Genomic DNA, 17,244 nt, shown 5'->3' on the forward strand with positions numbered 1-17,244 from the left:
GATGTACGCAGCTCAGCTGGCTATGTCTTTGGAGACACTTGGCACCCTGTACCATGCTCATTATTAATTCATTTTCTCCACTCTACCGGCTGTAATTGGAAAGGGAGGAGGGTCAGTCATTTCAGGAGAGAGGGGCCAATGACCTAATGAAATCAAGGCTTCACAATCCAAGGGGACCAGAGGCACCCTGTGAGCCAGCGCTGGCCTGTGGTAGGCTGTAAAAAGTTGATAAAGATGATGAGGATAGCTCTGGCCACCTGTGGTGATGCTCCCAGGATATGGGGTCATCCAGCACCACTGGTGTCACCTCAGGAAATCAGAGGCAGGAAATAGAGCCCAGAGCCTAGGGAGATGTACTGAGAGACTTGAAGGCTGAGAGGAGAAACTTACAAAGTGAAGGCTGTGCTTTGTTTTTAACCTTCTACCTTGTTCTCAATGAGGCTGGCCCTGAGTTTTGCCCACAGAGCCACTTGCTGGGAAGGGGAGATCGCTATGCAGCCATGGGGCTGAGAGGGGAGGGTTTGGTTAGCCAGCTGCTGATTGAGAGATGGTGGGGGAAGCAGCAAACCTTCCCCCACTGCCCTCACCCTGCCCCTGTCCCTGTCCCTGCCCCAGCAATTCCATAGGAGCAAAGACTGACAGATGCTTTAAGAAAAATAGATCTCAATCACTACGCAGGGGCAAACTTTGGTCAAATACGATCAGGTGGCTGGAGGGCAGACTCTCAGACTGCTTCCTGGATGGGAGGGGAGATGGGGCAGCTTCTTGGAGACACTGTTTTCATTGGCCTGAATAAAGGCTTTCTCTGAGGAAAGATTGCAATCAAGCAACATCTAGTCTCAACCTGTCTCTTGACTCCAGTGGTTCTCACCCCAGGCTGTACATCTAAATGATCAATCACCCGGGGAGTTTGAGAAAACTGCTTCTACCTGGGTCCTAGTCCCAGAGATTTCAGTGTTCTGAGGGGTGTCGTTATTAGAGTTTCTGAAGCTGCTCAGTTTGCTTTGATATGGAGCCAGTGTTGAAAACCATGGCTCTCAGCCACTTGAGACCCACAGGTGACCCTGGGTGGACCTCTGAAAGCCAGCATGCATGCTTTGGAGCTGTGGGTGCCCGGGGCCAAGCCAGCAGGGAGGCGGGGTGGGGAAGAAGGGTCACCTGCCTGGATGCTATTCACACTCACTGCTACTGCCATCATCCCTTCTCTCTACCTCTTTCCACTGTACTGTCAACAGAAACCAGGATGCACCCAAGTGTCTTTATTTTGGCTACAGGACAGCAGTTTGATAAACATGCAAGTTTGCGACACTCGTTGTTTAACACAGAGACAGCTGTGAACCCCAAATCCACCCTGAGGCGGAGGCGGACCATTATTGGATTCTCTAACTATTCCCAGCGAGACCAAGGTGACCCCACCAGAGCTGATCCCCCCAGACCCTTCCCCTTGCTCACTCTTACCATTTCTGCCACCCTAGTGGTATTGCCAAGTGGTGACAGGGAACAGGAATAATCTAGGAGGGAGCCGACTTTGGACGTCCTGAAAAAGCCAATATGATAATTAAGGGTAACCAAGGGCTTTTTGTCAAGGGCAGCAACAGAATGTGGAGAGCAGGTCTCCCAGCCTAATAAATTCATTATGTTATTGTTTCTTATTATTTGTGGAATATAACTAGGTATGTCAAATTGAGGCAGATAGATAAAGGGGGAAATCATCCCTCAAAGCACCACCATCTGAACCTAACCATTCTTGCAATTAAATGAATGCTGTTCAAAGAGTACAGATCAGAGAGAGATGGACTTGAATCCTGGCCTCTCCACTTACTAACTGGGAGGCCTTGGCCACATTCCATAACCTCTCTGAACCTCAGCTTTCTCACCCGTAAATTGGGGATAATCATTCCAACCAGCTGGAGTTGCCATGAAGATTAGAGTTATTGTACATAATTTGCCTACCACGTGCCTGGTATATAATATGTTCATATGGTGGCTGTTATTATAAATCATCATAGGAGGAGTAGTCATACCATCATCATCATCATCATCATCATCATCATCATCATCATCATCATCAACAACAGTAATAATTGTTCCTATGAGAAAATCTTTGGGGATTTTGAATATCTGAATGGTTTCCTCACATCTGTAGGTTATCCTAACTTTCTCACGTCACAGAGCTAAAAAGTGACAGGTGTCAGTGATGCCACCAAACTCAGACAGTTCCAGCTGTGGCATCCTCCAGACGCACTGCTGGAGCGGAAAGTCACACTCCTGTCCTTAAATGGTTCGAAAACCTCTGTTCTCACCTCAGGAGAGGTGAACACTGAGGTCCGTGGTGGTTTCATGAGCCTGGGGGTGAAAGCACAGGAGAAACCCGAGGTAGTCCTACGTGCCACTTCAGATCTGAAAGGAATACTCAAAGCTGGAAAGTCTTTGGCAGCCATCCGGACAATTCAAGGGCACCCTGTGATTCACTGTGTGCTGATGGGCAAGGACCCAACTTCCCCAGCCTCCTCATCTATGGAAAGGAAGAACCAACGAATTCTGACCGAGCTGTTGGCAAATGCTTCTTGGCAAAAAATAATTTGGTGCTCCCGTCTTTTTGGAGACAGCTGCGGGGGGATCCCTGGCTGCACCACTAATGTTCTGTGTTTCCTTCCTCCAGGTCACAGCAACAGTCCCGCTGGCAGTGTGGCCTGCTCTCCCATCTCAGACATCAGGCCCAGTCATTCAGTCCCAGAAGGTGTTCATGGAAGGGTTGCAGTTGGTCAGGAAGCTCGGTTCCCAAATCTCACCTCGCCAGGACTAAGAAGTCCTGCCAGTGATCAAGAAGAGCCTCTCCAGGCACGTGGTGGCACAAAACCCTCTGGCATGGAGAGCATTGGAATGGTATACAGTGTCCCCAGTTCTTGCAATGGACCAACTGAATCAGCCTTTTCCACTTCCTGGAAGGGAGATGCTTTTACCTATATGACTCCGAATGCCGCCACTCAGAGCAATCAAGTCAATGAAAATGGAAAAAATCCTTCCTCTGGGAATTCTTGGGTCTCTCTACACACACTGCCACCTCTGGTTCCTAAGGAGGCCACTACCCTCTTTGTCACTCGTGACAACCCAGCAGGATGCAGTGGATCGGCTGGCTACTCTGAGCACCTTACTCAACGGAGGCAAGTCTCAGAACGAGCCTCCAAGACTGGCCTTCTGACTGGGGGTCCCTCAAGGCTGGAGACAGGCCCAGGTGGGGCCAGCAGGTTCCGGGAGCGGTCCCTGTCCGTGCCCACAGATGCAGGCACCACAGATGTGGACTATGACGAGGAACAGAAGTCCGCTAAGGCCTGTGCCCTGCCTTACACCAGTACGAGTTCGGAGGGCAGTAACAGTGCCGACAACATTGCCTCCTTGAGTGCTCAGCAGGAGGCTCAGCACAGGAGGCAGAGGTCCAAGAGTATCTCACTCAAGAAGGCCAAGAAGAAGCCTTCCCCTCCAACTCGCAGTGTCTCACTGGTCAAAGATGAACCAGTTCTCTTACCAGAAGGCGGGTCAGCGCTCCCCAAGGACCAGAGGCCCAGGAGCCTTTGCCTCTCCTTGGAACACCAAGGATCTCACTCCTCCCACCCAGATGCTCAGGGTCACCCAGCTGTGCCAACCTTCAAAGACCCAGAAGGTACACAATTCGCCCACCACTGGTATCTTACTGACTGGAAGTCCGGTGACACCTACCAATCCTTGTCCAGCTCCAGCACCGCCACGGGCACCACAGTCATTGAGTGCACCCAAGTTCAGGGCAGTTCGGAGTCTCTAGCCTCCGCTTCCACCTCCAGAGCCACGACGCCTTCCCAGCTTTCCATCGAGGTGGAGGCCAGGGAGGTATCCTCCCCGGGAAGGCCCACTGGGCTGATGTCACCTTCCAGTGGATACTCCAGCCAGTCAGAGACACCAACACCCACTGTCTCCATGTCCTTGACCCTAGGTCACTTGCCCCCTCCAAGTGGCAACGTCCGGGTGCGCCCAGTGGTCCCTGAGAGGAAGTCATCACTACCCCCAACATCACCGATGGAGAAAATGTCCAAGGCACGGCTATCCTTTGACCTACCATTGACCACTTCAACCAACCTGGATCTGTCTGGGATGAGTATCTCCATCCGAAGCAAAACCAAGGTGAGCCGGCATCACTCAGATACGAATTTTGGGGCCAAGCTGGCCCAGAAAACTAGCCCCAATCAGCCAATCATGCCCATGGTTACTCAGTCTGACTTACGTTCTGTTCGCCTGAGGTCAGTCAGCAAGTCTGAGCCGGAAGATGATATCGAGAGTCCTGACTATGCTGAGGAACCAGGAGCAGAAGTCTTCACCTTGCCAGAGAGAAAGATGAAGCCTCCCATAGCTGAGAAGCCCCCACTGGCCCGAAGGCCTCCAAGCTTGGTCCACAAGCCACCATCTGTTCATGAGGAGTACCCACTAACTTCACCTACCTTGGCTACGACCCCCAAGAGCTCAATTCAACACCCGAGGCCACTCCCTCAAGACATCTACATGGTGGTACGGAAGCCAAAGTCTCCCAGCTTCCCTGAGGGCAGAAGCCCAGGGGAGTCAACAGCATCCTCATCTCTTGTTTTCACACCTTTTGCCAGTTCCTCTGGTGCTTCCTGCTCAGGAACACAGCAGTCTCCCCAGGGAAGTACGGAGGATGCGGACCCCAAGGGGAGAGCCCTGCCTGAAAGAATTAGCCTCCAGAGCCAAGAAGAAGCTGAGAAAAAGAAAGGCAAGATTCCACCGCCTGTACCCAAAAAGCCCAGCGTGCTGTACCTGCCTCTCACCTCACCCACAGCTCAAATGGAGGTTTATGCGGCCGAACCAAGGCTGCCTCTCAGCCCCATCATCACCCTGGAGGAAGATAGCAAGTGTCTCCCAAGTGGTGACCACCTGCATTTGGCTGGTACGAGGACGACTTCCACGGTGCAGGCTGACTATGAAAAGGAGGCAGGCCCTCCGGGTTAGTATATGTGTCTGCTGGCTTTTCCTTTCAGTCCCAGGAGAGATGAGGGTGAGGACGGAGTGCCAGAAACAGAAACAAATGCTCCCCCAGATAATGATCCTCATTCCAGGGTGACCAAATCAGTAGAGGGCACCTCTTAAGGGTTTGAGTGACTCGAAATAGGTCTCACTGCCTTTGAGATTGGGGCTGACCCAGGGGTGGATCTCCAAGGCCTCCTTTGGGCTGGTCTACCCTGGAACCCCCAGTGCTGAGCTAAGGAAATCAAAATAGGTCTTAGCGCCCTAGGACCTTGGGAGCCCGCCTTCCTCCTCAGGCAGGCATGTCCTGCCCTAGACACTGTCTCTCCACCTCACTGTATAGTACTTTTCACTAGCCGCATTGAATTTAGTTTCACACATGGGACTCGATACCCTCCCAGCCTGAGTTCAAGTGCCACGGGAGGCTGGCAGGTTTCCGAAGCAGTGGAATGCGTCACCAGCAGTGACCTCTCTTAGTGCTTTCTAGAAGAAAGGGGGCTCACTTTCTTGGATGGTTTCAGCCTAGCTTTTCCTGGAACCCAAAGACTAGGCTAGACACTGTCTCTCATCGTTTTTGGTTTTTCCCTTGTCTCTTTGTGTTTTAATTGTGGTAAAACACAAATATAAAATTTGCCATCTTAACCATCTTAAGTGTTCAGTTCAGTAGCGTTAAGCACATTCACAGTGTTGTGTAACCATCACCACCATCCATCCCCGTAACTCTTTTCATCTTGCAAAACTGAAGCCTGCACCCAGTCAATGGTAACTCCCCATCACCCTCTCCCCCAGCCCCTGGAAACCACTCTTCTACTTTCTGTCTCTATGAATTTGACTCCTCTAGGGACCTCATATAAGTGGAATCATACAGTATTTGTCTTTTGGTGACTGGTTTATATCACTTAGTATAATGTCCTCCATGTTCGTCCATGTTTCTCATCTGTTTTTGAACCCTTAACACTGAACATCAAAATCTTACGGCCTTCCTTGAGCTGATTTGGATTTTTAATGTAAGTTAAATCATTGTGCAAGCAAACAAATCAAAGCCGCAGGTAATTTTAGAATCTTCTTCCCCAAACTCCACAGGCTCCCTCTGAGATTCAGATCAGTCCCGCTCCCACCCACTGGTTGAGTCATTGCTTTAGATTGCTCTCAGCCTCTTGATTTTTAAAAAGGATGCATTTAAAACAAGAGAATGCTCAGGCAACCTGTTGTAATGGAAAAGGCATGAGAGAACAGGGACCTAGGCTGATCTGCATCACTCCCTCCATGTTCTGTTGACGAAATCACTAACCTTCAGAACATCCTGTTCCTCTGCAAAATGGGAGACAGTGAGCCTCTGCCCTGCTGCCCTCCCAGAGTTGCTTGCAACGTCAGACAAAATACATATCTGAATTTGCTTTGTCCTAACTGTTGTGGTCAAAGTAATTCCTTCTGGTTCTTTATGCCTAGGGAGTCCAATGGAACCAAGCACTGAAGAAAAAAGTGTAATCAGTGATAAAACAGCTGAGTGGATCGCGGAAGATGATGATGACGTGTTTGTGGCTTCACGCACAACTGAAGATTTATTTACTGTGATACACAGGTCTGGACCAATTTCCTTAATTCCTATTGTAATTGCCTTCCCTTCTTATACCAAAAGAAAAACTGCTACCTCTAAGCAGTCATTAGAATGGAAACTGGAGACTAAGTTGAGATACCCACGCATGTGAACGTAGTCCAGGGCCTCATGTCTCCAATTCACTGACATCTTTGGGTGGAGTGGAGGAGGGGCGGGCAGGGAAGGGAGGACCAGGTGCTGAGTGAGAGGCCCCTCGTCTCCTAGCAACCGCTCGGCCTATTGTGGCTCCATCTGCTCTCTCACAGCTCTGCCAGCAGTCAGAGACATTTAACCCTTCACAGAATTCCTTGTACCAAAAAAATCTCAAGAAGTGAAGTGGGGCATCAGGCCGAGCATCAAAGCAGGAACTTAGGCAAAGGGGGACTAGATGGGGACCCAGTTATTGGACAGGGGCATAAAGCAGGGGCTCAGTGACGAGGAAACTGGGAAAAGCCCAGTTAGTGGAGCTGGAGCACCAGTTCACAACAGGATCAGTTCCCAGGCTGTCTTGATTCAGAGTCACTGAGCTACTAGCTTTGATTCCTTAAATTCTCCCTTGGTCCCAGAACCTGGGCAGGACCGAGCCTGCAGGCACTGGCCAAGTGACACTAGCTGTGGGCATTGAAAGGAGTATAGGGACAGGGGACCAGTCAGGGGTTCTGAGGACTTAGCAGAGAGAGAGAAAGCTGGTAAGCATGACTGCTTGCGAGGCTGCCATATACAAGTTCACACATCACATCACTGGCGTTCATGAAGTTATAGGAAGCATTAGGAAGTGTCTGCCACAAGAATTCACCCCAAGCAAACTTTCTGTCATTTAGGTCCAAAAGGAAGCTGCTTGGCTGGAAGGAACCTGGGGAGGCATTTGCCAGCAGCAGCAGACCCAGCTCCCACTCACCGATAAGGAGCACGGCAGAGTCTCCCGTCAGTGAGCCCGCTGCCTCTGCAGGGTCGAGCGGCAGTGCCAACCTAGATGCTGGCAGAAACGATGACTTCAAGGCTTTGCTACAGAAGAAGGGGAGCAAGGCAACAACAAGGTCCCGCCCCTCAGCAGCCGAACTGCTGAAGACCACTAACCCACTGGCTCGGCGAATTATTGCACAGTTTTCAAAAGACTATGAAACCACCGATAACCCCAGTACCTAAGCCCTGGGTTCACCAAACAGGGTTTAGTTATTAAACTTGAGGAGAGAAGGGGGAAGAGACAAAGGGTTTTAAAAAGGAACCATGGAAAGAACACAAGAGCCTACATTTCTATTACATTAACTCACGCTCCGGACAGCAGGAGAGAGGCCACATCTAGAACTCAAATCATCAGGCACTTTAATCATCTTCAGACATTTGCGTTTTCATCCTTCGAATCTTGCCATTACTGACTGCCGATTTTCTCCTTATTTGTCCCCAGCGGTATGCACTAAGAAGAAATTCTCAGATGCAAGGGCATGTGCACCATCTTTTCAATCAATGACTAGGATGCTCCATCCCTGGCTCCTGTCACTGAGGGGCACAGTGAGAGAGCAGACTGGGGGCTGCCAAACCCAGGGGACATAGGGTGCCACGGCTGATTATTCACTTTCCCGGGGAGGCCTGGCTGGCCTTGCATGGAGAAACAGGACTCTGATGCCTCTTCAACCACAATTTAACTCTCCCCTGCGATAGGCTTGCAGGTGTGCACTTATTTCGGCATGGGGTTGATTGGATGGCAAAATATGAATGTGACTCTGTCCTGAACTTTAGGCCTTTTTCAGTTTGATTGTCTACACGGAGATCAGGGTGATGAGTTTCAGTAAACATATAGACCCCTGCCCCCCATCCCCACTCCCCGCCCCTTTGCCACAAAAGGTCAGGACTGCGTTGCTTTGGGTGAACCAAGTTCAGCCAACAAACGAGGCCACCATTTGTTCACTCGCACATGCGCCTTGAGATCCTTCAAGTGTCTGTCAACAATGATAGCTAGTGTCTGTGCCCAGCTCATACTGCATTCGAAGAACTCTCGTTTCATTGGCATATAGCATTCATTACAGGAAGTCATTAGCTGAAGGAACAGCATCATCAAAGGCTCCAGGAGGAGAGGAAGTAAGTGTAACTTGCCCACCACCATTCAGTCCAGATTGTGGTTTGTGGATGGTTTGGTTTTGTTTAAAAGAAATCTTATTCTGTTCCCAAACCAACAGGGTACAGACTAAAAGGATATATCCAAAATCTAAAAAGGCAGCCTTGCAAGTTGCAATGGCCTGTCACACACACACCAAAAAGGGCTACTTTTGGCCATTTCGGTTCTACCTTTTGACCAGTTTTCAATTAACCATGTTGGGGGAGAGCGTAAGAACTGGGGTAAATGGGAGGCTGACAGAGCCCCAGAACAGTCATTGTGATCCCTTCCCCCCACCCTCTGCCAAAGCTTATAGTCACTATCTATTCTTGTCAGTTCAGTTTTCTACACAGAGCAAGAGCCATGATTCATTTGATTTTCATATGACTGCTTTCTGGGAGGTCGAGGGAGGAAATTCAGACAGACTTGAACAAAGAAAATGGCCAATAATGGAGGATGAATTGTCCACCGTTCCCAAGAGGGAAAAAAGAAAGTCAAATGAAATTGTAGCATGCTTCCCAAAGAGGGTTCCCCAACCCCCTCCTCCTTCACCCCCTACCCAACAGATTCATTGGTCAACCTCCTGGGGGATTTGGAAACTGCCCCAGAGACAAGCAGATCTTGATTTTGATAGGTCTTAGTGTGCACCAATGAGGAGCACGCTCTTAGCCCAACTGCCTCTACAGCGGACAGAGCAGCTGGAAAACCACACTGAGTGCTGAGAGGACTTGGCCCTCTCACGTTGAAGCCCTAGGCCTGGGCCCTTGGTTGGTACAGTTCTGAATTCTAGACTTCCAAGTCCAGGCCAGGCCCAGCAACTCTCTTGCCATCAGCACCTCCCCCTGATTTAGACAGAAGCCACTTAAAACAATAAATAGTTAGTGAAAGCCCAGTTGCTTTTGAAAGCATTCCAACTATTTGGTTCAAAGGTCCTGACCACATTTCAGGGGTTCTGCCTGAAATAAAAGAAGATGCATTCCTGGCCTTCATTTATATATGAATGCCAAAATTGTCTGTCCTAGACTGAGAATTCCAAAAGATAGAAACATTTTCCTCTGTGGGGAAATGAAGGAGTGTTTCATGCTTTTGCTTAACAAAAGTGAAAGGCCCCGGAGACCCTCCCCTCGGGAACCACTGCCCACAGTTGAGCTCCAAAGCTGAGTATGAGACTCACGTGGTATAGGGCATGTTACCGCTGCTGATTTTTCTGGGAGCTTCTTGTTTGCAACTTCTGGTGGGTTTTGCCTCTCCCCTCACCTTGCCACATCTGGTGATTTTCCCCCAAAATTCTAAAGTTGAATATCCAGACACCTTGGTGGTTTTCAATTGCCTTGAGTCTTGCTTTCCTCTGCAGTACTCCGTATGCCTGGAAATTTTAGAAGGTTGTCTACATCCTCGCTATGACCCTCCAATGCCCAGTGGTGTTCCCATTAGTACGAGAGGATTCAGGGCAGGGATGGTGTGGTCAGAGTTAACACTGAGGACTGGAAATGGTCACTTAACATTTGACAAGTGGACCAAACTGTAGAATGTCTACCAATCTTTGACAAACATGATACCGACCATCTCTCTAGTCCTAACACAACTTCTCACCTCCACTTGGTTATCAGAGCACCAACTCTCCCCACTACCCAGGCACTTACCACAAGGTTTGCTGCCTTATACCACTACTCTTGCCAAGACTAGGGAAGAGAGGTTGAAAGCCCTCCAGGAAGGCTTTCAGAGAACCTACTACTAGCCCCTATTAGTAGTGTGAATAATAATGATGATCATTTTTGAAGGTAGAATATAGAAGGGGTTCAGGTGAAATGAAGTTGGCCCCAGGAGGTCAGCTTCCAATGCAAGTTGTGTCTGTCCCTTTGTTTCCTCTGATTCCAACCAATAGCAGTAGGTGGCTCTGCTGGACTGACTTCCATCTAGTAGGGAGGAGAGGGAGTCGTTCCCAGGGCAGGAGGTTAATCAGTAGCTAAGAGTGCTTTGCACTTGGTGGGTAGTCGTCTCGTATTTGTGGTTCCAAAGTTGAGGGTTGAAAGCTAGTCATTCTCAGCACAACACGAAACTTCGCTGCTGTCTCCTCTACTTTGCCTGCCTCAGTCTCTCGCCTGGACCTCCCACCTGGCCCCTACTTGTCCTTCAGCCCCAAGTCCTATGAACTGCCTGCCCAGCTGATAGCTCACCCTTTAAGGAGGCAAGATCGCAGGCAGCCAGATGGTTCATGTTAGCTGTTCCTGACCACAAATTGAACAGTTGATCTGGAAACATTACCTTGAATGTGCGAAGACAGAGAGTAGTCTGCAAGGCTTTTACAAGTGCGTCACTGGATACCCATTTTAATGCTCTGACATCGCAGGTGGGATTCATGGTCCCTCTGGCCCCATTGGTATGAGCAGATCTGTCCATGCACCTGCTCTCTTCCTCAGAAACAAACCACCCGCTAAAAAGATGAGTTCACAGTCAGGGCTCTGTCAATGCAGCCTTCCATTATCACCAAGCCTGTAACACAATGGCAAGCCTTCACTTTAATATGATTTGCCAGGGCCAGGACTAGAGTGAGGTAAGTGAGGCACCCAGAGTGCAAAACTTAAGGAGGCACCCACTCTCAGGGCCATGCAAGTGCCTTACCCTCGTCCCGGCCCTGCAATTTGCACCCTATAAAGTAATATCAGTTTATCTTCTTCCTATGGGCATGCATGGTTATTCTGTTTGGGTTTTTTTTTTTTTTTGTAGGGGTGCAGATAACTCCCTATCTGTTGTTGCAGCAGATGTTTTATTGCCATCTATTTTTCCATTGCTCTAAACCTTTATATGCCTATACATCAAAGACTCTTCAATATTATCAGAAAACGTGGCTGATTTCTAAGTCACCTGCTCCAAGTGGCAAGTTAGCACCCAATTCAGCAGGAATACTGACAGAGACTAGCCCTTCAGCAAAATAGCGAATGAGTTGGAGGTCTGTCATTTGGATCCTCCATTTCCTCTCTCTGTTCCATTCTCCCCAGACTTTGCTTCTCGGCACCAAATCTCCTGAGTGCCTCCTTGTTTGTCCTTCTCCTCGCTAAGAAAAGCATGCTCTCAGGAAAGGGATAAATTCCTTTACTTTGAGATTGTAAGGCTTAATGATACCTCTTTGGAGGGTCACTTGCATTTTAACAGGGAAAAAGCCTTAAGCCAAAGGAATGACGTTCTACTTGTAGAATTTTTAGGCATCAATCAGTTGCAGAAGTGTATTTTCACCATGGAAGGGTCAAATTCCCTGATGACTAACTCCAGAATATAGAAAATACCTTAATCTCCTGGAACTATCTTAGTAAATTGCTGATGGTCGATTACATTCTCCTGATTCCCAGTGTTATTCAGTCTGGTTACGACCAACAGACTCTCAGAGATGGCTACTAAGCCACTGAGAAAGCCTAGATAATTCATATTGTACCTTAACATCTTTACACAAATGGAATTAATACTACTTATCATTTGAGTAAAGAACACAAGGATTTAAAGAATTTGTGACAATGTGTCCTGTTTGTGAAAGGTGAAACTGTCCAATCAATGTCAGATCAATGTCAGCTGTCCCCTATCAGTGGTGATTATTAAACTTCTTTCAGGTGCAACTTTACTGCACGCAGCCTCAGCTTCCCCCAACCCCAGTCTGTGCTTTGTGCTACCACTTCTCCTTGTTGTGAGAATGAGACCAGATCTAGTCCAGAGCACCCAGTCCCTCCAAAGCCTTTGCGTGTATTTCAGCTATAAGTGACTAAACTATTAGGGATTTAAAAGGATGAGAGGTACAAAGAACTGCCTTTGTCAAAGGGCAGCAAAAACTATAAGGATTTTAACAAGGAGATGAAATAAACAACGTTTTAGAATACTCTAAAACATCTGTGGAGGACTAGAGTAGTAAATGGTTAGAGACACATATTTGAGGCACTTTGAATAAATTTAGCAAAAATGAAATTTGCATAAGTCATGGGTTATGTGAAATGGGTATATACTTACGTTCAATAAAGCCAAAAATCTAGGCCAGTGGTTCTCAAAAGTGTGGTCCCAGGACCAGCAGCAGCTGCATCCCTAGAATATGTGTGCATGTGTGTGTGCCTGTGTGTGTGTTTGTGTGTGTGTGTGTTCCGGTGATGTTACTTCTTCAAGCCCCTAAATCATAGCCACGACTCTTCAAATGATTCCAACCTTTTCCAACGTTTCTGCTGTTGTTACGTGATCAGTCTCTGGCCACGTGATGTATACTGTCACGTTGGTCAGATATGTTTCTTCGGTGTTAAGAAATTATCAGAGTGAATCAACTACTTGCTCAATCTGCAAAACCTTTAAGTTGACTTAGCTGGCACATCTGGCCTGTTTCTGGCTTTTAAAAAAAGTTCTTTTTAATTCTCAAATAGGAAAAAGGAAAAGGTGTTGCGTTTGTTTGGTATTGCCAACCCTTGAATGCCTGTCTTCACTGTGGTAGCTGTTCTCCAAGAGGGCTCTGGCAGAAGTAGATTTGATTTTAAGCTGTTGCCTATGAGTGGGATTTGAAATCAACAAATCCGCAAAGAAAATCTGAACTGGGATAACCAGTTAACTCCTCTCTCTTTAATGCCAAGCTTTACAGAATTGTATTCCTTACGTGGTGTTGAGCTTTTTTTTTTTCTAACGTCCAATTTTATGAAATGTTCTGCATGCAAACGCAGCATCGTGCTCATTGTACAAGTCACCTCACACTCATTTCCTCCTCCATAATATGTATGATGGTGAAGAAATATCAATATGTATCTTCTTACCTCTCCTGATCAATTGTAAATTACAAATCTTTTCATTAATTTTTAAATGAGATATATTTACTCTGGCTAGTAGTTAAAATTTTATTCTTTTTATTATATTTCATTGCTACTTTTTTCTACTGACTCCAAAGCTTACTTTGGGGAATATTTCTTATTTCTAGATTGTTGTATTTATCTTATTTCTATATTTATCTATAGTCATGGAATGTTAGAACTGAAAGGAACCAACCACTCACTTTACAGATGAGGAAACTGAGGCCCAGCAAGTCAGATAACTTACACAAGGTCACACAGTGGCAGGGCCCAGCCAAAACCCCAGGTCTTCTGCCTCTGGGCTCAGTGTTTTTTCATCCAAAGCACTGCATTTAGAGAAGACCCACAGCTGTCTTCTACTTTTATGGCACATGAATTTCCCAGGTATTTCAGCAAACAATATATATACTGTAAGGAAAATGTTCAAGAGTTCTTCAGTTCATGAATCCAAAGACAAATCTGATTTTCAGTTTAGAAATATTCATTTCCCTCCAAATTCAATGTATGTGCCCTACTTTATACACCCGATGTTTTCCCTAAAAGTTATTTGAAAAATGAAATTTCATAGATAAAATTCCATTTTCCAGTAGAGAAGCCGCCTATGTAAGGGACTTTTCTGGTGACTGCCTTTGAAAAATGAGAAATCCTCCTGTCAATGTTCCCTAATGTCTCAACTGTTTTTTCAGTGTAAACTTTTATAATTGGTTTTTATTTAAAGTAGGGCAAACCAATATAGGCTCTCCTACCATTTATTTTATCCTTTCCTTCTTAAACTTTATCAGATAGTTTCAGACTGTTAGATGCTCATGAAATACTTAGCTGTGTTCTAGAAACTTCACCTGGCTTGATATTTTGTCAATCCCTGGGCTCAAACTATCTCCATCTTATCAAACAATAACTGAATTCCCTACTCAGTACTGAGCTGTGCATTCAGTCTCTTTTCCAGAACATTCTTTGCCTAATGTTCCTTAGTATGACTCTTTTAGTTATTCTCAGGCCTCCTTCCATAGCCCATGCATACCTCACTAGTCTGGTCTAGCGGAGCTGCAGGCAGTGCTGTCATATGGAGTGGTATTTCCAGGTACTCTCCTTGTCCCCGTCCTTCTCCTGGACTTCCTCTGGTTTCCTTTTTCAGGACCACTCCGAGATGGGTGGGATTTTCCTCATCATCTCAACCAGAGGTTGACAAACTTTTTCTGCAAAGGGACAGAGAGTAACTCTTTTAGGCTTTGTGGGCAACAGATGGTCTCTGTAAGATAGCCTTCTTCTTTGTTGTTGTCTGTTCATTTGCTTGCTTTACAACACTTTCACAATGTGAAGACAATTCTTAGCTCTTGGGTCAGACAAAGCCGCAGCTGGATTCGGCCCGCTTGTCAGAGTTTGCTGATTCCTGGTCCAGACTGTCTTCTGGGATGGGCATTTCTGTGACTGAACCCATGTGATGACTGGGTTGTGGACCGGATGATGTGGCTCCCTGCCCTCCCATCTACTGTGCTTTCAGACCGGCCGGTGCAGAGCAGGGTGGAGACGGGCTGTGAGTGCCAACCAGTAATCTTCAACAGATGCCCCTCATGGACTCTTGTTCTCTCTCTGTCTCTGTCTCTCTCTCTGACTACCTCAGTGTAGAAACCCTCATTCTTTCCACCAGATCTCCTGTCCTGGTTTGCCCATGTGCCTCTGCTTCCTTGAGTGTGGGATGAGCTGGCAGGAAAGAATGGATTTCTGAGTTTTCTTATTTCCTTTGTACCAAACTGTGGTTGGGGAATCCTCTGTCCTGGATCATCTGTTCCCTACCTCCCGCCCCATACTGCCATCACAAGTTCAAGGCTGTTTCTGGAAAGTCTGGTGGCCCAGGCCAGGAGATTCCAGTTCAGTCTACAATTGCCCGGGAAACTCACCAGCTCTCTTGTTTCCAATAGCTGGTTTTAAAATCCAGAATGTCCATGTGTCCATTTTCTAATGTGATTTGGACCTGTTCTAGACTCAGCCCCAGCAATGAAACCTGTTGGGTACAGAAGGTGCTCAGTGTCCATGGTTTTTTCCCTATCTAAACCCTCTGCCTCCTAGACCCCCAGCCCCAGGGGTGGGCTCCTTGGGACGCCCCATGCAGCACCACAGCCAGCAGGCATTCCACACACCACCACCTCCTGTTTTCCAAACCTCTGAAAGGATTCCCTAAAAGCTTCTTCACATCTTTCTCCATCTCACTCCTGTCTCTACCTCTCGTGCTCCTTGGGTGTGTAAAGCTCAGATTTTCACATTTGCTCATATGAATATCGGGGGATATGAGTGAATGAGAAGGTGTGTGCCTGTATGTGTGTGTGGTTTCTCCAGCTGGACTGTGACAGCCCCGTTGGCTGATGTATACAACACACACACACACACACACGTGCGCGTGCACGCGCGTGCGCACGTACACACACCATCCAGTCCCCTTACCAGTTCTCTGGTCCAGGTTCAGGTCTGATGGGGCTGGTCAAGGAGAAGGAGACGATGGGGGCTCCTGAGGCATTTCCCTTTTCTTATCTTTTGAAATCTTCTTTCCACTCGTTTGTGTTGGCTTCTCCCAGGAAGCCATTTGAAGAAACTCCTTCTGGGGCAATTCTGGACAGGCCACCATAAACAGAGCTAGGGATTTCATTCCATGTAGACTCAGTCACTTGGACATACTTCTCAGGCTGTGGGATTTTTTTTTTCATCTAAGTAAATTGCTTCTTGGGACCTTTAGTTTGCTTTCTGTCATTTGAGCCCAGGGATCTACCCACATACTGAAATTGAAATTTTAAAAAGTCAGAGACACAAGGAACTTTAGGATTTCTCAATTTGAAAGCATCCACAAAATAGTTTCTTTCTTCCTTTTGTTTAAGATTTCCAGCCTTAGGAAGGGAACCAGGCTTGTACCTTGGATTAGAAAGCAGCAAAAGTACTACACTTGCCAAAAGCAAAATGAGGAAGGAGGACTGGCTAGTCCTACTCTGCATAGTTAGGAGAAGGACTTTTGTTAAGTTAGCACTCACCATTCAGTGCTTACTGAGTGCCAATGACACACTCAAGAAAAATAATGGAGACAGGAATTTACAGACCAATATCCTAAACTGGAAGGCAGAGATAAGGCAAACCACCCCCTACCCCTCGGCCCCAGTAATGAGAATGGATCCCTGGATAAAAATTACAAGCAGCAGCAGAAACTAGGAGAGTGTCATCCCAGTCTTTTTAGAATCCAACACAAAATGGAAGACAGCCTGCTGTGGGGTGATATTACAAAGGGTTTTTCTTATCTTTCTGTCTTTTTCCTTTTTTTCTTTTCTTTAAAAAAAAAAAAAGCATTCCTTACTGGCTTGCTACCAGCAATTGAACTGTACTCTTTATATAGCTAGAGCTGTTTGTGTCTTCTTAAAATAAACTTTTTCTGTTAAAAATCGTTTTCTGTTTCACCCTCTGGTTTTCATTGTAGCAATGACGCCTTTATTCAAACACTAAGCCCACTTCGTGAGCGTGTTTTCCCAACCACACAAGTGTGGGGCCCACAAATATGGCCTTTGATTCTCACAAACCCGAGAACCCAAAACAGATAAGTGGGACACAGTGTCTTGCAGAAATCTGGCCCACCGAGCTGTGAACCTACGTTATTGGGGCAGGTGATTCGTGTTTGAGGACTTTGTCTCAGGGATTCGAGTTCAACTGCTCCTGGAGGCAACAAGGGGCCGCAGCGAGGCGAGGCTCGGCTCTGGTGAAGTGGG

At 47.2% G+C, this 17,244-nt stretch overlaps 1 protein-coding gene across 11 annotated transcripts in view; it reads left to right on the forward strand.

The window, feature by feature from the left end:
• The window catches only part of NHSL2 (NHS like 2), a 241,463-nt gene extending 224,535 nt beyond the window's left edge, over positions 1–16,928 (forward strand). For 8 of the 11 annotated variants that reach the window (XM_032475487.1, XM_032475488.1, XM_032475492.1 and 5 more), the window contains 4 exons: positions 1,275–1,406; positions 2,663–4,990; positions 6,460–6,592; positions 7,429–16,928. In XM_032475487.1, the coding sequence (XP_032331378.1) occupies positions 1,275–1,406; positions 2,663–4,990; positions 6,460–6,592; positions 7,429–7,753 (2,918 nt within the window). In that variant the 3' untranslated portion in view covers positions 7,754–16,928. Of the gene's footprint in view, positions 1–1,274; positions 1,407–2,662; positions 4,996–6,459; positions 6,593–7,428 lie in introns of those variants that run through there. The other 3 variants (XM_032475495.1, XM_032475496.1, XM_032475494.1) reach the window with 2 other exon arrangements.
• Positions 16,929–17,244: the final 316 nt, after the last annotated feature.

The sequence above is a fragment of the Camelus ferus genome, chromosome X (genome assembly GCF_009834535.1).
Source record: "Camelus ferus isolate YT-003-E chromosome X, BCGSAC_Cfer_1.0, whole genome shotgun sequence".
NCBI classification, from domain to species: Eukaryota; Metazoa; Chordata; class Mammalia; order Artiodactyla; family Camelidae; genus Camelus; species Camelus ferus.